This window comes from Opisthocomus hoazin, chromosome 13 (assembly GCF_030867145.1).
Source record: "Opisthocomus hoazin isolate bOpiHoa1 chromosome 13, bOpiHoa1.hap1, whole genome shotgun sequence".
In the NCBI taxonomy this organism is placed as follows: domain Eukaryota; kingdom Metazoa; phylum Chordata; class Aves; order Opisthocomiformes; family Opisthocomidae; genus Opisthocomus; species Opisthocomus hoazin.
In genome coordinates this window covers 15,666,836-15,688,111 of record NC_134426.1, presented here as the reverse complement: position 1 = coordinate 15,688,111, position 21,276 = coordinate 15,666,836, and the positions used below count along the sequence as shown (strand labels likewise).

General features: G+C 45.2%; 1 protein-coding gene across 1 annotated transcript; it reads left to right on the top strand.

The window, feature by feature from the left end:
• The first annotated feature begins 602 nt into the window (after positions 1-602).
• Positions 603-21,201, top strand: RNF10 (ring finger protein 10). Its single transcript, XM_075434829.1, has 17 exons — positions 603-1,083; positions 7,185-7,387; positions 8,381-8,580; positions 9,644-9,734; positions 10,773-10,957; positions 11,037-11,173; positions 12,543-12,703; positions 13,279-13,407; positions 13,564-13,822; positions 14,052-14,185; positions 15,267-15,384; positions 15,729-15,830; positions 16,334-16,468; positions 17,245-17,342; positions 17,570-17,630; positions 17,789-17,947; positions 18,852-21,201. The coding sequence occupies exons 1-17, from the start codon at positions 921-923 to the stop codon at positions 18,926-18,928; spliced, it is 2,412 nt and encodes an 803-aa protein (XP_075290944.1). The 5' UTR covers positions 603-920; the 3' UTR covers positions 18,929-21,201.
• Positions 21,202-21,276: the final 75 nt, after the last annotated feature.

Genomic DNA, 21,276 nt, shown 5'->3' with positions numbered 1-21,276 from the left:
GCCTTTGCAATCTGTCTTGTGGGGTTTTTGTTTTTTCCCTTTTCTTTGCCTTTGAAGGAAAAGTTAAAAAGTACAACGGAAGTATTATAGAGCCAGTTGTTTACTTTTAGAGTTGTTGGCTACAACTCGGTGGAAATACCGGATTCTGTGTCCTCTCGCGCCTCTGTTCGCAGGCTTAACCCCCGGCCCTGCCGGCTCCTGGCGGCGGAGGGGCTGGCTGCGCTCGGTCTCCCCGTGCCGGGGCTCCCCGGTCCCGCTGGCTGCGGGGTTTCTCTCCCCTCGCTGTGCTGCCCCGCAGCCCGAGCTGTTTCTGCCTCTGCCGGCGCCGCTCGCAGCCCCGCTGCGGGAAAGCAAGGGCGTGCCGCCCCGCAGCCGCCCGCTCGTTGTCTCTGGGCGCTCCGTGCGGGGCCGGCGGGCGGCCCGGGGAGCGGGATGGGTCGGCGGGGCCCGGCGCGACGCGGGTGGGCGTGGCGCGGGCCTACAGCTCCCGGCGTGCTCCGCGGCGGGCGGGGCGCGCGCGGGCCCGGCTGCATCCGGGTCCCGGCCACTGCTGCGGGCGGCCGGGCGCCATTACGGGGCAGCGGCGGCCGAGCCGGGGCCGGGGCGGCGCCGAGGAGCCGGTGGGTGCCTGGGCGGCGCCGACCACTCGGGCGGCAGGCAGCGCCGGGCCCCCGCGGGGCTCCGCCAGCAGCTCCCCTCCGCCCCTCCTTCGCCCGGAGCCCCGCGGGCCCGGCCCGGCCTCTCGCGGCCCTCCCCGGTTCGATCGGAGCAGCGAGAAGATGTCGCCATGAAGGAGGCCGCGCTGCGCCGCCCCCGCCGGTCGCCCCCGCGGGCCATGAGCCTGGGCCCCCACCGGCTCCGCCAGCGCCCGTCGTGCCCCCCCGCCCAGGGCCGCCGCTCGCCCCCCGGGGCGCCCGTTGATGCTGCAGAGCCCGCCCGGCGCCACCCCCGCCTCAGCCTCCGCCATGGACAGGAGCAGCCCCTGCGGCTCCGGTGCGCCCGGGCCCTCGGCCGCCGGCAAAGGGCAGCAGCCGCGGTCCGCCTCGGCCGGGCCCGCCGCCGGGGAGTCTAAGCCCAAAGGCGGTAAGCGCCGGGTGGGTCCGAAGCGGTGGGAGCTCGTGGGGGAGGTGCGGGGTGACCGGGGCGGGTGAGCAGCGGGAGGCTGCGGGGTCCGGGCGAAGCCGAGCCGCTCCTCGCCGGGCGGTTTGCCTGGCAGCTGGGCGCGGGCGGGCCCAGGTCGCTGCTTGTTTTTGCTTTCTGTTCCCTCCCTCCTCCGGCCCTGCTCCCCGCTCGGTCGGCCGCAGCCCCCGCTCCCCTCTCCCCGCAGGGATGAGCGCTTCATCCCCGCTGGCGTGGGGCTGATCGGCTTGAGCCCAGAGCTGGGGTGCTGTGCTGGGAGCACACGCTGGCCGGCGCTTGCTAAGAGAACCCTTAACTTTATTCTGTGCTCGAGTGCGCTTTTAGATCTCGCTGAAGGAGGTCGTGCGCCGACACTCAGCCTGCCCCTTCCCGGCTGTGTTTCCGTAGCAGACTTTGCAGGAGGTCAGAGTTAGTGACGTACTGTTTGCTCATCTGGCATTTAAACCACAGCGTTGCATCTGTCACTGCAAACAGCTAGATCTGCTGACACAGCAGTTCGCCAGGAGCCATGATGGTTCCTGTCAGCCGTCTTTTCGAGGTAAGACCTGAGCTGCCTCCAGCTCTCTGAATCTGTTTGGGAGCAGAGTGTTTCTGGCTACCTTGCATTTTTTTTCCCAAAACCTAGAAATGGGGCAGTAGTGATTAAAATTAGTGTTTTTAGTCCCAGAAGTGTGTGTGCGCACGAGTGTCAACAGGTTGCTACAACACCATCACTGTTCTAACTTCCTTCCTCCTCCGTGGTTTGTTTCAGGTGTGTTACTTCAGGTCGCTGGGAGGGCAGCGGTGTATTCGGAGGGTTAACAAAATGAGTAACTTGAAGGTGTTGGCTCATTTTTGGACCTTCTAAATGCACTTGGATCCTGGGTAACTGAGTATTACCAGCTGTAATTAACCGTATTAACTGACCTTCCACAGGATAGACTGAAGTGAGGGATGGGGGAGTTGGCACACCCGCAACTCCCTGGGCTGTGGTGTAACTGCACAATTATAGTTGACTTTGAACTTCAAATTGGAACATATGAAAGTCTTTTTAGGAAGAGCTTTTTAGGCAATCATTTCTGGAAGAAGTACAAACTTCTTTACAAAGCTTTTTGCCTCACCAGAAGGCTTTGATGTGAAGGTCTTATTATCCCTAGCTGCTGTTGTTATTTTTCAGTCTCTTGTTTCGGGTTTTTTCCCCTCTAATGGATGGACCAATGGAAGCAGGGGACATCACGTGCTGGGCGTGCAATTAGTTTTAGAATCAGATCTTTGGCTTCCGATGGAGTAACACAGTATATAAACCTCTCTGCGTGTATCGTGAGAGGCGGAGTGAAAGGCTGGCAGACGTGAGGCCTTCATATTGTGGAGAACTGTTTTGTGTGCCCGTTTTGCCAAGAGGTACCTCGTCACTACAGCTGCTTCTTTTTGCGATGCGTGCTGCTGTGTGTGGGGTTGTTCACCGAGTGTAAACATCTTTCAGTAAGGAGTTAAGGTCGCCTGTCCTGTGGCTGGTATGCCTTCATGGAGAAGAAACAGTATCTGTAGTGAGGAAGGAACTAAAGGACCTGTCAGTCCAGCCTCAAGTAAAAGCATTAAGTGATTTTTTTTGTGGAATGCCATGTTTTACAGGCTTGAAACAACATCACTAGTAGCATAGGAGCAATGAGGAGAGAAATCCTGAGGTTCCATACGCTGATACAACAAACGAACTTCTAATTAAAAAAACCCCACACTTTTCTGAAGACCTGCATTTTAATAAAACAGAAGAAAGTTTTGGCTTGACACGATTCTGCTTCTGAGATGCTTGTTTCTTAACTACAACGGAAGGCGAAGGGATACGGAATGAGTTGGTTCCTTTACAGTGCATCAAAGAGGCCTGGAAAAATTAGAAGCTCTTTTAGTAGGAGTAGGTGTATAATTGAGAATATCTTAACTGGGAGGTACTGAAAACTAAAATGAGAAGGTTCCCTTGGTCAGATTAGGGCAAACCACCACAGGACGAACATACAGGATGCAGCTGTGTTAGAGGGTGGCTATGTTTTGGTAGCTGTTGCATGCGAGATGCTGGCATGTCACCACATGGGATTTTTTTCTTGAGTTCCTTATCATTCTACCAGATCTAGCTGATGTGGTCCACCCAATTTCTCTCCTATTTGAGGAAAAGTGTAGGAGGTATGCTGAAAATGTTGTGTCTCCTTTGAAATGGAAAGTTTTCTTGATGGACCGCAGACCGTCCCCAAAATGCTGACCTTTAGTTGCATGGGTGACTTTTGCACTGATGGTCACTGAATTTAAGTCCAGTCAAGCTCTTACCATTCCGGTGCTTTCCAGAGTTACCTGCTGTGATCGAGTCCAGTGGAGGAAATGAAGAAGTGGATGTTCATAAAACCTTGCCGTAGCTTCTCCTTCTGTTTCTCTCGCAGAACAGCTCGAAATGGGGCAAATGGAATACTACTTCTTGTACTTGTGGAAGTTGGATTCCAGCTGTCTTTCTTAGAAACTTATCTTTCAGCCTTAGAAACTGAATTAAGCTCAGGAATTTCCAACAGAAGTTTCTTTGAGTTATATTAGTGCACCAACAGGAGTCACACCCCCTTAGGATGGAATAAAGTAGCTAAGGGAAAATAGGCTGCAGTCCTCGAGACCTGATGGACATCAGTTCTTGCAAACATTCCTGGGCCTTATTAGTGTGGTGTGAGCATGCTTCGCTGGGTGTGTGTCTGCTCGGTCACCTTTTGCTCATTGTGGTGTTTGCCTTAGCAGCAGCAGTAGCTTCAGTGTGTTTTCATGAAATCACCCTGGGGCCTAGTGTGATCCACCACCCGAGCCCCTTGTGCAACATGGTTGGCTTCAACACGGCTCAGCGGAAGAGACAAACAAAGATGGAAGGAAACTGCAGTCCTCACCCCAGGAGCAAACCAGTACTGCAGCTCCAGGACCAAAGTGGTCGCCTACAGCTGCTTTTGGTCCTGTGAACTTGATCTCCTGTCTCTGGATCTTTGGAGACAGAGGTCCTCTAACAGAACGTGGTGTCCAGCAGGAGAAACCACAGGTGTCGGGTCTTGCTCCAAAAGGCAGTACAGCTTTGTTGCTAGTTTTATAAAATTATATAGACAGTATTTTTTATAAGTCTGTGTTCTCTTGGAGTGTAGATGGGTAGATATATTTATTATAGGTTAGGTCTTGAGAGAACTGCAAAAGGAATAACTGAGCACCTGAGTGAAAAGTAAGTACCTCACCAGCGCTGTTGCCATTGCTCATTTCTGATTTGCCCAGAAAAGAAGGAAATAAGAAACTCCGAAATACAAACCTACGCTACATAAAACTAGGATCTAGCAACAGAGTATTAGAATTAGAGTGAGAATCTTCTACTTCTCTCCCTGTGTGAGTGCAGACGGCCCTGTCCTGCCCCGCTCTTCATGGGCATGCGAGGAGGGATGATACAAAGCAGGTTGCTCCCTGACACATGGCGTGCTGGAAGGGTTGGAAGGAATAGCGTTGCTTAGATGTGGTGTGGGGGAAAAGCTTTCCAGTTTGTAAATGCGTACCCCAGACTCTTGGTTATCTGGTGACTGATTTCATCACTACTCTGATGGACCAGAATCTGCACGAGGGTAATTATTTTGGGAGGGGAAGCTTGCAGTCGGTACAGTCAGGTTTGAAGCATCGTTAAACTGTCATAGAAGGTCCTTCCTATAAAAGGCACAGGTGGAGAGGACTTTCCTACGGAATGTGAGAGCCACTACAGTGACTCCCGAAGGCTCTAGGAGCTGGTCTGAAGGGACCTGTAGTATGACAGGAATGTGTGTAAACCAGCTGACTGACAAATTTAATGGTGACTAACTTGATTAAAACTAGAAGTGGCAGGAAGTTCTTTTGTCGGCTGCTGGTGCAAGCTGTTCCTTGTTCCTGGGCCTCGTAAAGACCGACTTTAGACTGAACTTCTCTTGAGTTGTTTCTTTTCCCCAGCTGATGATTGAGAGAACCTGCAGAGTTGCTGTAGACACAATACGCATGTGCCCTTCTAGTGTGTTTGCTGAAACTGCAGATTGAAGAGGGTGGTTGAGCTCTAAACTGACAAGCTCTGCTCCCGAATAACTGAAGTAATAGTCCAGACCTCTTCAAAATGACTCAATTTTTGACCAGAGACAAATCAACACCACCAGAGTGGTGTTGATTATAGCCTGTTCCCTATAAACACTCTCAAAAAAAGGTCTATCTAAATAATCATTCAGCCAGACCTGGTCACACCCTCGGTGCTTGGCAGCTTCTGGAGTGTTTTTTTCCTGATAACACTCAACCCGTGTCTTTTTAGCCTGACGTGCATTACAGCTCTGCGAGCTGTGCGTGCGTGTGCTCGAGTCGCACATCTGTGGTTCCAGCAGAGCTGGTTTAGTTCTGAATTGCAGGATCAGCCTTTTGAATAGCAGAGTGAACGACTGGTTCCAGTGATGAAGTTTGCCTGCAAAATGGCTCCGTCACATCACGTGAAAGTAGTGATAGTGTTCTTTTCCTTCTATAAATGTAGTTGCAGGCAAAGACTGAAGTATGCCATGTGCAAGAAACAGCAGACCACCACAAACCCCAGTCAAGCCACTTTTATTATTTAACTTACTCTTAAGAATTCTGATCTTTGGTAATGTATGGTAATACACAGACCTGTCAGTCCACTGCCCTCCTCTTTTTGGGGCTGCAGGTGGGAGAGAAAACGAAAAATAACAAAAAAGTGAGACTTCACGTGAACGATCCCATTCCAGCGGTTTTAAGGGCTCAGGTACATTGGAAGTGGTGCTGGGGAAGGGGCAAACTGGAGGCACTGGGAAACTGCCCGTCTGAGTAAAGCGACCCTGAGTCATGGTGGTGTGTTTGCATACCACGTAAAATTTTTATTAAGGGGTGGGGAGGACTACAAGGCAGGAAAAGGGGAACTAGTAGGCTTTTATAAAGTGTGTCTAGATATTGTATGAGATGTTAGTGTTTATGTAACACTTGCTGAGTATCCGGAGTGACTGGGGCTGGCTGGTGTGGACAGACGTCTCGCTGGGCCTATGGAGTTTTGCTTCCAAGCTTATCAACACACCTTTTCTGCAAATAAAACTTAAGGTAGTTGATGGAAATGCTGAGTTAAGTGACAGGTAAGCAGTCTGCCGTGTCCTTGGGGCAGCCTGATTTTGGGTTAAGACTGTTAGAAATACCTTCATAGAATTAATTTTCTGTTCTAGCAGTCTAATAAAGCAGCTGTTTAGACACAAGAAACTCCTTTCAAGAGCCTGACTGGCTTTTTTTTGTTCTTGTGAGCTTTGTTCCTGCAGAATTTTGCTTTGTGCTTCACTGCTGTGTCCCGTGTTAGGGTCAGTGGTGTGCTCAGTGCGCTTTCAGGCAAACAGTCTTTGTTGCGCAGGTTGGTGGACTTAGGACTTAGGTGTGTGCCCTGCAAGGCCAAAGTGTTGGGTTCATGCTTCAAGATCGATTAGAATTTGTTGGCCTTGTGGAAGAAAAGGGTATTTTTGAAACAGAATTAGGTCTGTTGGGGTCTTTGAGGCATAGAGGGCAGAGCTGAGTGAAAACAGGCAACGGGGTCTTGCAAAGTGGGAGTCTTCAACACAAATGCAGACAGCAGTGTTTATGTAAGGGAATCCCTATATGATAAATTGTGTGGTTTTAGAAAATGGAATGAAGAAATGAACTAACTGTTAGTTGTTGTAATGGGCATGAAGATGTGGTGTTGGTGTGTATCACCTGATGTACCAGGCAACACACAGTTGTCTGGTGATGACAATTCCAAATCTGGATAAAGAAAATTCCACCACTCTAATAAAAGATAAAGCACAGCAAATACATCCTTCTTTTATGCTTTTTGACCAGTTCTTTGGGCGGTGATAGGAATGAAACAGTTTGGATTGCTGGGGTAAATTGATGTCCTGATGAACAGCAGCCTTTTCACTGGGGCCCCAGGCAGTGGCCGGGGGGAGCACGTCTCCGAGGCAAAGCTAGCTGAGGTGCAGTACCTGCGGGCTGCTCTGAGGCTGTTGATCTGATTCTTGTTTTTTTTATTCTTTCAGATGGAAAGAATGCGAGTGGATCCAAACAGCGTTATAATCGTAAAAGAGAAACTTCATATTCAAAAAATGAGAACTTTTCCAGTCAGTCCCGTCGCTCCAATTCACAGAAAAGCAAAGCTTTTAACAAAATGCCTCCTCAAAGGGGAGGTAGTGGCGGAAGTGGCAAACTTTTTAGCTCTTGTAATGGTGGAAGACGAGATGAGGTGAGAATTGTAATGCCGTGCCTCCAAGGCCTTCTTTCTTGGGACGAGAGGATCGCTCTGACCTGCCTAGACAGGTCTTCTGTGTTCAGCTCCTGGGCTGGGAAGGGAAAGAGCAATAAGAGGTGCTTACATCGTTGAGATGCCAGAGTGAGTGTGAGCAGAACAACTTGGCAACAACAGAAGAGGAGTGCTCTCTGCTCTGAGAGACTTGCAATAAAAAATACCATCTGAGGAATGGGCACCTAGGCAGGCCGTGTGCCTGTCTCGTGAAACCGAGGTCCTTCATGGAAATATCTAGTGATACAGTTTCTAGCTTTTAAGTCTGAGGTGATTGTGTCTAACCACTTCAGTGTACAAATTTGCATGTGATGGTGCTATTGGGAAAGTAATTGTATTAGCCTTGGTGACATCGAGATGGAGTAAAACCAGACTGAGGCTTTTATGCTGATGTGGGTCTAAATACTGTAGACTATTTGTGGGTTTTCATTGATACTCTGATTTTTCAGTTTTAGTGGATGAGCAACACTGCTCACCTAAATTGCTGACTGTCAAAACTCACCTGCTGTCTCTGTTGAATTCTTGTTCTTTGCTTCATTATGTGAAAACCAACCAAAACAAGTACAACCTATGCAAACAGTATTCAGACTTGTGTTACCGGCTGTCTGAAAGAATATTGTCAGGATTTGAACAGTTGTTCTTCTGTTATTAACCTTGACTACTAGGTTTTGCCAGCTTTTACTTGTCCTTATGTGGGTTGTTTTTATGCTCTCTTCCTTTTCACCAGTGTGGGGTAAGACCACTCAGTTCTAACTTTCAGGCTCTCATGCGCTTCTAACGCTGCACTGCTTGATTTGCAGAACTGGAATGGGAGAAGGTAAGTGAGTGGATGCTGCGTATTCTGTACGTAATCACTGATGGGGCCCGGGGATCAACTTGTACTGATGCTTTTGCAGTAAATTCTAGCAAGTTCTAACAAATGCTGTTGTCTCTTAGGTAGCAGAGGCTCAGCGGGCAGAGTTCAGCCCTGCCCAATTCTCTGGTCCCAAGAAGATTAATCTGAACCACTTATTGAACTTCACTTTTGAACCCCGTGGCCAAGCAGGCCATTTTGATGGGAATGGACATGGCAACTGGGGGAAAAGGAACAAGTGGGGACATAAACCTTTCAACAAGGAGCTCTTCCTACAGGCCAAGTGAGTGGAAGACTAGCAGGGCTCTTAGACTTCTACAGAGACACTGAACTGTAAGGGATGATCAACCAGGGAATTGTGTTTGACCTTGGCGACTTGTATTGACTTTTCTAGGATGAAGTTACCTCTCTGTAGTGTTTTTAGTGGTAACAACTATACTTGAAAGGGATGAAAACATCTCAAGTTGTTGTCTTTACCTATTGATAAGGTATCTGATGGAGGAAGTTCTTCAGACACAAATCAGTTAGTCTTCTGTGCTAATTTTCTAGCATTGCTTGTGCGATATGACACTCCCTTTGGGAATACCTATGTAGTTCCCTTACGGGAAAGACGGCTGTTTGCTCCAAAAAATAATATGTTGAGATGGTAGGGGTAGCAGTCACTGGACGAAAACTAATTTGAATTTTAAAGTCCCAGAAGCAATTAGTCATATGGGTCTTGGTTCTTAAACTGCTGATTATTTTACAGGCCCCTAGGTATGTAGTATAACCCAAATGAGGGTCGGTATAGTAATCCAGCAGCAGAATTGCTTTTGACTGGAAACAACGGTCACTTTCTCTGGAATTTGAAGTGTGTTCAGGACTTCCTGTATCTGATCATGTTAAAGATAAATAGAATAATAACTAAAAATAAATAAATAAAAGCTATTTTCAGCATTGATGCTTCTGATTTTCCCTATTGTTTTGTGGCTTATTGTAGTGAAGTCTATTTGCAAGAACCCTGGTAGTTCTAGTTTTTGTGACCATACTTTTTCCACTTGTGGATTCCCTGTTTTTTAATAGATCCCCAGTGGAGCTGGCCATTTCTTACATGTTTCTGGAAAACCACTCTGCCAGGCGCATTCTGTAGTTAGTATGTGATGCTGTGTCTAGCTGAAATTAGACACACCTGTATTCTGGAAATCTGGTTGTGAATTTGAGCTCTTGTTTTTGTTGGTAGAAGTTGCTGACTGCATCCAGTAGTTTTCTGCTGGACAAAGAAGCAGCTCAGAGAATCCTGTAGGATAGTTCTCAAAGAATTTTTAGAAAAAACTGAGTGGATCATCTGTCTCTTTGCCTTTCCCCAGCTGCCAGTTTGTTGTCTCTGAAGAACGGGACTACACAGTCCACTTTGCTGATCCAGATACCTTGGTCAACTGGGACTATGTGGAGCAAGTGGTCAGTTGTGATGGGCTAGATTTTTTTTTTTTCTTTCTTCTTATTACGAAGCTCAACCTGTCTTTAACTGCCTCGTTATCTCTGTGATGTTACGTAAAACTCAGCTGTTTTTGAGTTGAGGCCTCTTCTGTCACTCCCACAATACTGGAAAAGATCTGTCATGGAATATATTATGAAATACTTTCATGACAGGAAAAGAGAAGTGCTAAAATCTATTAGGAAAATTAGCAGCTGCTTCTTGCTTTCGCAGATGGGAGCTCATCAAAAATAGTATCTGACATTCTGTAGACAGAGTCCTTGTGATCGAGATATTAACACAAAACTTGGGCGTGAGTCCATGGAAGAGGACTAGAGTGTAGAATTTTGAAGAATTATTCTGTGCATAGGTGGCCCATCTTGCCTAGCAACAAAATGGAAAAATCTCTTTTGAGAATTGTGGTCAGAACTTTGGGTTGCCTCAAGTAGAAACTTACTGTCTGCCAGGACTAGTCTTGGTCTATGGTGTAGCTGGAGAGGAGGTAAGCTTACTGTTACCTGACGTTCCAGGAGCTGAAGAATCTAGGTGCTTACTTGGCAGTTATGTCTCTGCAACATACAGATGCTAACAAAGTGTCTGACTAAACTAGCATGTTCATGGAAATGGGTAAGTTCAGTCTCACAGTTAAGTAGGGCTGCACAAGTCTGCTTGTGTAAGTGAGGGACAGAGCTCATCTGCTGTCTTCTCAGTGTCTTGAGTTCGGATGATGAAGATGCTGCTAACTCCTAGAGGTGATGAATATGTGAGGGGAAACACGAGGAGTCACTTTTTTAATGTCGTTAGAGTAGAAATACCAGATGGGTGGCTTTGAAGGTTGTTCCGTGTGCAGTCTGAAGGTGTGACTTGGTTCACAGTGTACTCAATTTCTTAGTAAATAAGCAGAGCCGAAAGAGCTGGAAGATTAAGATATTGGAGTAGATCTTACAGGTGTCTTATTCTGTAGCACAGGAACTGATTTCCAAGTCTAAAACTTGTGCTGTTCTTCTCGTGTGCCATTTCAGCGAATTTGTAGCCATGAAGTGCCCTCTTGCCCAATATGTCTGTACCCACCAACTGCAGCAAAGATCACCCGCTGTGGGCATATCTTTTGTTGGGCATGTATCCTTCACTACCTCTCCTTGAGTGAAAAGGCCTGGAGTAAATGTCCTATTTGTTATGGCTCTGTTCACAAGAAGGATCTCAAGAGGTGAGACCTGATATTTGTTAAATGATGTATCTTTTTGAAATGTAACTTTTACCCTGCTAACCTCCTCCTTACATTGCAGTGTCGTTGCTATGGAAACACGTCAATATGCAATTGGTGATATCATTACAATGCAACTTATGAGAAGAGAGAAAGGTGTTCTGATAGCACTGCCCAGATCTCAGTGGATGAATGTGGTGCAGCCTGTTTGCATCGGAGGTGAGTGTATCCGAGTACTGGTGCTTTGCATCCTACTCCTCATTGCGTCTAGGACTTGTCTAGAGAGGATTTACCACAGCAATGCCATGCTGTCGCCTTAGAATAGACCAGGCTACAAAACATGTGTTTTAGCAGCTGAAAACCTTAATGGCCACGTCTTAATAATAAGCTTTCCACCCACACTTTGTTTTTTGTGAGGCTTTACCTTGTGCGCTGTTTCCCTTCAAGGTACTGCACTGCAGGCTCCTGCCTTCTCAGTCATCAATTTGATCTGCGTTTTGTGTTGTACTGTCATCAGTGTGACTCTTGCTGCTTTTGTTGGCTCTTCAGTTTCCTTAACTTTTTTTACTCCTAGCTTCCCATTATACAGCTTAGCAAAAATAACTGTCTCTGTGTCTAAACTATTTCAAGGATGTAATGTTCAGCAAGGTTTTCATCTTCTTCACTTATCAGCTAAGATCTGTGAGTGATCTGGGAAAATAATCAAAATTACTGCAAACCTATTCCAAACATCTGTTGCCTGACTTCTTCAGTTTTTTTCCAGTCGAGTAGTATGACTAACACATCATCATCGTATCTGTCAGTATCACGAAAATTTTGTGACTGAAGAAATAATTTTACTTAACATTGCTGTTTTGTGGGCTGTCTTGGTTCACTTCATCTTGCAGTCACATTTTGCACAGAAAGGCTGTGTGCATTTAAACTCTCTCTGTAAACAAAGTCAAGTCTCCTAAGGGATGATGGGTAGCCAGCATGCAGGCTGTGTGCTTACGTGTTCCTCAGTATTTGAAAGTAAAAGACCTTAAATTCTTTCATAAAACAAACAAAAGAACAAATACGGGATTTGAGATTGTTCTAAACCCAGGAAATTAAGTTGGTGTTCTGTGGACAAGGTTGGTCCCTTGGGAAGCAGGGAATGTATGGACTGTACTGGTATGTGATGTATGGCTGCTGTAAAGTTTATGATTAAGATAAGCTCTTTATTAACACAGAAGAATACATTTTGCTAAACTTGCAATTCTTTAGTTTACTGTTTCTGCTGTGTTAGTTGTGAAAACCTCATAATAAGGTTTTGTACGCATTTTGAATACATACGGGCTTATGAACTAGTTTGAGCCAAAGCAGAAGTCATGTCTGGAGAACTTTCCAGTTGCAGTATTTTTGAGTATATAGAAAAGAAGCACTAGCTTGTGTCATCAGTGATACAACGGTAATATGCAGAGTCTGCAGCAAACTCTTGCTAAGTGCTGTCCAACCTGGAGTGGATTAACTCTCAAAATCGAGCGGTAACAAAACTTCAGAAGAAACCGCATGAATAGGCACCAGTTTGAACTGCGGATGTTAATGATTTGGTGCTCCTTCTGTTCAGATGACCAGCACAGTCAGTATTCAAAGCTGCTTCTGGCATCCAGGGAGCAGGTCTTGCAGCTGGTGATTCTGGAGGAGAAAGCAGCATTACTAAAACAGTATGAGGAAGAAAAACACACGCCAGAGGCTTGCTTTATTGAGGCAGCTATCCAGGAACTGAAGGTGAGAACCTCTCTGGAAGCTTTTAGTAACTTTATTTTTAACAGTGTGCTGAGTGCTAAGCATCTGTGATTCTGCTGCATAAGTGTTTGCGTGTGATTATTCTGGTTTTCATGATGTACATACTAGCAAGGTGGTGATGTTTACTGCTAGAATAGCATCATAAATCTTGGAGGAGGCTATAGCCTCTGGACCTCAGGTGTTTGGCGTGATGTTCAAGATAGAACAGAATGCTTTTTACTGAATGGTATTCCTTCCATAAGTGTAACAGAGTTCTCCTTTCAAAGGAAGATGTGTTTCCCTTTCAGGTCCAGCAATTCCTGGGATAACTTTTATCAGGCAGACGTGATCAAACCTGTAGAATATTCCTTTTCAAAGCCTTTACGTGTCCTACAATGGATGCGCTTTCCAGTAACAAGAAGGAGAGGACCTCCCTTCTTCAAGGGTGACTCTTTTGTTCTAGATGAACAATAGTCCTGTGAGAAGCTGAAGTATAGGACAAGGCTAATAATAACTATGGTGGTAGTCTCCTGGCTTAAATAGGAAATTGAAACTTGTTCTCTTTGGATGACCTGTAGGAGCGAGAAAAAGCACTCTGTGCTGATCAGGATAAAGACAATGGCATTGCTGGAATCAGTGCAGCTGTGGAAGAATTGGTCCTAGAAAGCTCCAAGACTGTGGAGCCTGCAGTTTCCCGAGAGAAAAAGGTGGGCGACAACTCCACTCTGGCAGATATTGTTAGTACTTAATTCTGCCACTTTACACTGCAGTGTGTGGTGAACTAGTGCCAAAGATTTTTGCAGAGATGATAATCTTTAGGAGGAGATGATGTGGTACTAACTGTATGCTCTCCACTGTGATAGTGTGGTGTGGAATATCTCTCTGCATTTGATGAGGAGCTTGTGGAGCCTTGCTCAGATCTGGCAAGTTCTTTTTCGCCTCCTGTGGAAGCAGAAGAGGCAGTGCTGGATAAAGAGGAAGTACCTGAGATGGACACCGTAGGGCAACCAGATACGAACACTACAGAAGAACCAAACCCAGCTGAAACAAGCTGCCAAGAATCTAAAGATACAGTTAGCAGTGGACATCTTAGCAACTCTCCTTTTTACTATTTCTATCAAGGTCAGTGCAATGAAATCCTGCAGTCATGGGTGCAGAGATGCCACCTGTGGGATCCTTCTTGAGGAAGGTGTTTGACACTTCATTAGATGCAGCTAAACCCTATGAAACAAAACTCCCACAGAAACTCAGAAATGAGCTTTAATTTTATTACTGCAGAATGTACTGTGGTGGGGAGAAGGGTATTAAAAATTAGCAAGCAAAAAACATGTGATGATATCTTATCTTATAGCGGAGGATGGACAGTGTATGTATCTTCACCCTGTGAATGTTCGATGTCTTGTTCGTGAATACGGCAGCTTGGAGAAGAGTCCAGAGAAGATAACTGCAGCTGTAGTGGAGATAACTGGCTACTCAATGACAGAGGTAGTCATTTTATCTTCCTATTAATTAAGGGCCCTTGTTCTAGCAGCGTGATCATTGTGGCTGACAAGTGAGACTTGATTCACTTCGGTAATAAGAAATAGTAACTACGAACGAGTAGGCATGCTAATCTGTGAAGGGCATCTGTAAGGCGCGGTACCTTAAGTCGCTTTTGATAAGTAGGCTGCAGTCTAGCTTTTTTTTTTTTTCCCTGGAAGGTAGGAAGATCTAGGAGTAAGGGAACTGCAAGCTTAAGACTGGTTTGTTGCTAAAGCTGTCTTAAAAAAGTTAATTCTTTTCTCATGGAAGACAGTAGCTTGAACTAGACAGATTATCATCTTTCTCGACATGAAGTAGTGTTCTGCCTCTGTCTTGAACAAAGTTGTTTTTGAGCACAAGGGTAGAGGTGGGATGTTATGAAAATGGATGGAAAGAAACTTCAGTGTTTGAGATGGAGTTAAGGTGCTTAAGGCGCTGAAGTTCTGGAAGAGGGAATGGGTCTTGAATTCCTTTACGTCTAATAAAGAGAACTGTAAGAATTGGTATGTGCAGTAACAATTATGTGTAATTCTTAATTCATCTTTAAGAAAGGATATGCTCAAGTAAGAATGGATGCAGAGGTAGTAAGGAGTTGTCTTCCAGTTTTCCAGCTCTGTGAGTTAAAATACAAAACTAGACTGAAACGAGACGAGTAAAGTAGTGGTCATTGATCCAAATAATGTAAGTGTAAAAGACAGATTTGGTCCAGTGCAAAAATAAATGCATCAGAAGACTGGTATTGTAGAATTTTATTCCAGTGATGTGAGTGAGAAGGGAGGAGTAACAAGAAAATAGGTTACCAAGCTGGAGTAACTGCATCCAAATCTGCTGACGATGTAGTTGATGGGGATCTTGAAGCAGTTGGTTCTGACCCAGGGCATCCTTCACCTGTTTGTAGTTTATAAATTGAGTGTTGTGTCACTACTGCTATTTTTTTTCCATTTGATTTGATGAATGTGGGCGTTCTGTCTTCATAAGCTGTTCATCACTATGGTAGCCTCTAGATCTTGTTGCGATAATATATCTGCTCTTTTTTTTTAATCAGGATATAAGACAGCGTCATCGTTACCTCTGCCACTTGCCCCTCACTTGTGAGTTCAGCATCTGTGAACTGGCTCTGAAGCCACCCATCATCTCGAAGGAGACTTTAGAGTTGTTTTCAGGTGGGTACTACCTTTTGAGTAGGCCTTGACATGTGTCCGTGAGGGTGAAAGCGGAAGTCATACTTATCCCTTAACAGCAGGAAAAGGAACATACATAGCAGCTTTACTCCTCTTGCACCAACTGTCTGATGACTGCTAGACAGAACAACCCCAATTCACTGTTTCATAGGCAACAATTATACAAAGAATAAAAAAGCCCGACTGCTTGGAAAAGCGTGTGTTGTTTGTAAGCATGTTTTGTTACTAATGTGTTATAACTGAATACGTTGTTCTCAAAGCTGGAGAAAACATTGCCAAAGTATTGGTGTGTTTATTTGGTATCCGATACTGTGTATTGCTCCTAGATGACCTTGAAAAGAGGAAACGTCTGCGGCAGAAGAAAGCTCGTGACGAACGACGACGTGAACGCAGAATTCAGATAGAAGAAAACAAGAAACAGGGCAAATGTAAGTCGTGATTGAGCCTAACTGGTGAATTTCCAGTCATCTCTAGTTGCTGAGCTGATTTCTAGAGCTGTATGATGAACTCTTAAGGCCTTGAGTTTCTAGTGTGTGCTTAGAACAAGATTACAAGGTATTAGAAACAATGTCTGTAGAGTGAAAAATACAAGCTGTTTTAGTCAGGATGTTAAATGATGTTAGGCAGTTCCTGCATACTTGCACAGTATGGGAGAGACAGAGGGCATGTGAGGGCGCAGCTGTCTCCGTGGTGTATATAGCTCTGAGGATTCTCAGTGTCTGCTTTTGTAGTAATCACGACACAGAGTGAAAAGTGAAGAAGGAAAAAAAAAAATGCCTAGGAACTGCTTCCATCCAGCAGCTGGGCTGGTACTGGTCTCTAAAATAGAGGGTGGAAAGAAAACCCACTTGGCACCTCCTAGACTCCTGAAACAACTTGCATATTGACTCCCACACATTGTGTAGTGCTTTAATTTAAAACCTCTTTCTAGATCCAGAGGTCCATATTGCTTTAGAGAATCTGCAGCAGTTCCCTGCTTTTACCTCTTGCCCTGGAGAAACTACCAGCATTGACCATCAGAGCTTCTGTCTGTCTCCTCTTGGCAGAAGCCCTGTGTTTCAGACAGGTGAGCATCTGGAAAAACACGTCGCATCTAGCTCTTTGATTGTTCTTTTGGGATCTACTGCTCAGGTCATCACACTAAACTTTCTTAACACTGATCAAAGACTGGCTCTTTCCTAGTTTGCCTATGAGATTATACACGAAAGGCTGACACGGCTAAGAAACATTCTGGTCCATTATCTGCTTTTTACTACCTCTACTTCAGTGACAATATGAGATCTGCACTGTAGTTACCCCATCTTTTAAATCTTTGCTGAGGCAGAACAAAAGAAAGGAAAAAAGTTCCCCAAAAAGGGAAGAAAAGTGTGTATGCCAGGAAAACACTACTGGCATTTTTTTCTTTCTACCCTCTCCATTTTCCCCACCATGTTTTACTAAAATAAAATGTAGTTGATCAGCCCTCAGTTAGGTTGTTGTCAGTGATGCTTTACCAAATGTTTTATCTTGCAGTTCATAAAATATTAAATAGAAACTACTCTTAAATGTTTTTCTCAAAACCCAAACAAAACAAAAAAAAACCCCAACCACACAACACCCCAAAATAAGAAAACAAAAACCCCAAACCAAAAAAATCCACCCCAAACTTAAATCTCTCTTAAATAAAAAGATTGAGGAAATTTGGGAGGTTCTGTTGTGTGACTAATGGATGGAACTGATGAGATAAAAATGATTAATTACATAAGATAATAAAACTTTATTTCTGCTTCATCCTGATAAGCAGCATAATGAGCACCTCTGACGCATGCAACTGGCTTTAATGACCTGCTGCTTTCTCTGTAGAGTCTATTCCAACTCCACTGTCACCTGCTGCCAGCCAGGCCAGCCCGTTGCTCTGTGGGAGTTTGGAAGAAGAGTGTCCCTTCCCTTCCTTCGCCCAGGTAAGCCATGCAGCAGAGTCAATTTTGTCAGAATTACTTGTGTCTTAGTTGGGGATTAGTCTGAGAATACAGTTGTTTCCCCCATAAAAACGACGTAGGATAAATCTTAGGGAGACAACATAGGATTTGAGTGCTTGAAAGGGTTCCTAGATTTTCTTGCCACTTTGGTGACCACAGAATTGTTCCAGTGAACGGGATTTCATCATACCTTACAACTTTTTTGATAGATGTTGAGAGTTGGAAAGGCAAAACCAGAAACATGGCCCAAACCTGCTCCAAAGACAAGAGGTAAGAAAATTTGGTATTACTACTTCAGGTTCTTTACCATGCATCTAAATCTAAGAAATCTTGTAACTTCACAAGAAACATCTGGAGGGTGGGGGGGAATTTGCACTATGCAAGTTTTACACAGCCTTCTGGCTCTCACGGCCCTTTCCCGCTTTCAGATGAGAACACTCTGGCCCTCCCTGTGCCAGCGGATAGTGATGGAGAAAGTGACAGCTCTGACCGCATACCTGTGCCCAGCTTCCAGAATTCCTTCAGCCAAGCCATTGAGGCAGCCCTCCTGAAACTGGACAAACCGTCCACAGCTGATCATTTATCAGGTAAAAGGTGGGGCGGGAAGGCATGACAAATTTCTGAAGTGGAAGAAAAAGAATATTTCCACTTCTTCCTCTGGGAGAGAGCAGCAGTTTTAGGGACCAAAAATTGGCCACAGAACAGTTCTGAAAATTGTCAGCTTGTGGTTTCTGAACAGCTTGACTAGGGCTTCTGTTAGCTTAAAGCAGCTCTCTTAGTCAGAGCCGAGAAGATCTCCAGCTAGCAAAGAATCCTGTTAGGACAAAGGTGGCTTTCAACAATCGTGTTTGCCATGTCTCTACTGGAACTTTAATTTAAGCTTTATCTCAAGGAAGTTCAGGTTATGCACTTCTATACTAAACATACCTGAGCTGCTGAACTACCATGTAAATTTGACCAAAACATCAAGGTGACTGCTAGCTGGAATCTCAAGTTAGGGAGTCTGAAACAAAGATTGAGATAAACCTCCAAGCCTGGTGCTAGCTGATAAAACTCATTTATAATGCCGAGTTCTGATGTTTAGCTTTGGCTTCTGTTTGGTGACTGTACTGAACAGTGGAGAGTTGGACAGGGGGGCCTGGGAGTTTCAGTGACATTGGGTATTGGCTCCAGTTGTGTGTTTTGGCCTGTGTGAAAGGCAAACTGCTGCACACTTGCAGTCCTAGGATCTGCTGTTGCAACAGCAGCTGTTGCAACAACAGCTTTAGAGTCAGTTAGGCACGTTTATAGGTGTGATTTAGGTGTGATGGAGTATCCCTTAGTTTGTCTGCAGTAATTTTTGTTGAAATTAAACTACCTGGTGCTCAGTGAGTTGATAGGAAGTATCACAGACCTGTGGAAGTCATTTAGGCCAGGGAAGACCATTTATCATTTCTGTGTGATGTTCCTGTTCCATGAGAATAATGACAGTATCATTTTAATCCTTCACAGAGGAAAAGGGAGGCAAGAAAAGAAAGAAACAGAAGCAGAAGCTACTGTTCAGCACCTCTGTTGTTCACACAAAGTGATTCTGCTATTCAAGAGAAGTTTCCTCTCCTGGTTTTCTTTTTATTTTGCTTTGTTTTGCTGCTATAGTTTAAGTATTTAAATTTGAACAGACTAAACTTGTGTTTCCAGGGCTTCTAGGGGGTTCAGGAGGAAACCATGACAGTATATGTTGAAGTAAGATCTTTTGATCCCAACTATTCAATCGGTTTATAATGAAACAAATTTTTGAAAGAAACAATCCAGAGACAAATCATCCAAGGCTTCTGGTTTGTGCCAAGTCAGTTCTTTTGGCCTAATAAGCAGTGTCAAAGTTTTTACAGCTGTGTGGTACTGCCAGAATACTGCAATATTACCTAAGTGAAGAGGCAGAGAGCCTTTATTTCCCTGGAAGTATTCATGGGCAGAAGTCCATCTGACTGCAACAGTAGTGCTGTTTCTGTAAAGCTGTCAAACTGCTCTCTTGAGAAGCTGGTTTCCGCTGCACTGGAAGTGGGCAAAAGAGCTTCCTGGCTTTAGAGTGTTGGCTGCTATATCTGTTCTTTTTCTAAAGAGCAAGAATTCCTCCTGTTCTCCTGGCTTGGAAAGATTTAAAGCTGAGGTGAGTGTAAAGCAGAACTTGGCTACTTGGTTTTAGAGTGACTCTTGATGAATTTGTGTATTTCAAAATGCGTACTGGCACTGGTGGTAGAAGGAACCTCCTGGCTTTTCTCAGTTGTTCAACTCCGTTTTAACGTGGGTGAGTGAGGCTGCTAATTCCCCTCCCCCCTCTCCCTTCCCCCCAACCCTGGGCTACGCATTCTTTGTAACCTGGTCATCTAGAATAAACACTCCACCCTAGCGCTCTTGGTAACTACCTGAATGATTTTGACACTGGCTGCTCTTGAATTGGAAGAACAACTGATAGCTGGAGGCTGTAGATAACTTTTATCCCCCAGCAAGAAGCTGCGGTCTCTTGTACTGGGATAAGGGCCTGTATCGGCCTGGTTCTGGGATGCCAGTTGATCTGCACTAAACACTTTGGCCTATAAACATGGCTCTTGTGGATGCCTCCCCGCTGTGTCTTTGGGTGGTCACATTCTGCACTGCTTGTGGTTTGATTTGAGCTAATGAGTTAAGTGGTGTGGGTTTTGTTGAATAAAATGAACTGTAGGTGTCATGTACCTGTCAAGGCCAACAGTTGCAATAATAAATCGTATGCGTGCACACTTAAGAGTACTGCACACTTCCCGAGCTGTCGTATCAGCATGGAGCACACCACCACTTAGTTGCACAGATTCAAATCTTACCTTCCTGCTGACAGATTTTATGCCAGGGAGCTGGTATAAAGGTACCACCTAACTTACAGTGCAAGACTGACAGGTGTCTGTTATCTTCAGCCCCGCTGGTGCCAGTGGTCTGCCTGCATTTGCGCAGGCTGTGGAAAGTCGATGTGCTCTCTCTCTCTGACACTGACTGGTCTGAGCAAGGACACGCGTTTGAGGTTCCTGGAGTGGGGTATTCTACCACTTGGTAAATTCATTGGTTGTGTCCCTGGGTAAAAAGTTTGTCTCAGTGTTGATGCTTGATTTCAAAGCAACAGGCTCCATATTATACAAGTGCTTCCTCGGGGTACTGAAGTGTGTGCGCATGGGAAGCTAGTACCAGAGAGGGTACTTCACAAAACTCTGTGTGCAGCTGGAAACCAGAAAGAAGGGGGAGAGGAGGGAGGTAGAGAACTGACTGCTGCAGGAGGATGGAGAAAACACTTGCAAACCATTCTTTGAAAGCAGCTTGACTTCACGCTTGGTCACAAATAACTACACTTGATGGAAAGAGAGTACAGCTTGTCAAGAGAGCGCAAAGAAACTAAGAAAAGATGTCTGAAAGTAGAAAATTATTGGCAAGGGCAGAGAAAGCAACTAAGAAAGAAAGATTATGCAGTCAACTGTTCACAGTACTTTGTTTCCTAATAGTCATTTTAAGCCATGGAACCGGAGTAACTCCTTAAGTGTCTAACCAGTATCTGTTGTGTTCTATTATCTCTGCACATTTATAGTCAACTTTTCTTTGCATTGGGAAGAGAGACAGAATAGCTGGAGCTGGTGTGACTCACCTCCACATCTCACAGGCACTAGAACAAGCAAGGGAAGTGATGTGGGCAGGGAAGACTGTCCCTTCTGCAGGGACAGTCTCCGCAGGACAGCATCTTCAAGTTGTATCTTGTTTTCCTATGGATTCAAGACATAATACCAGCAATGCTACTTTCCTGTAACTGATTGGTGTAAACTTAATAAATATCTAAGCAGTACTTGTACCTATGAGTTTTATAATGGGTCAGATGGACATGAGCTTTACAGCTCTACCTCACGCTCTGTGTAATCTCTGCTCC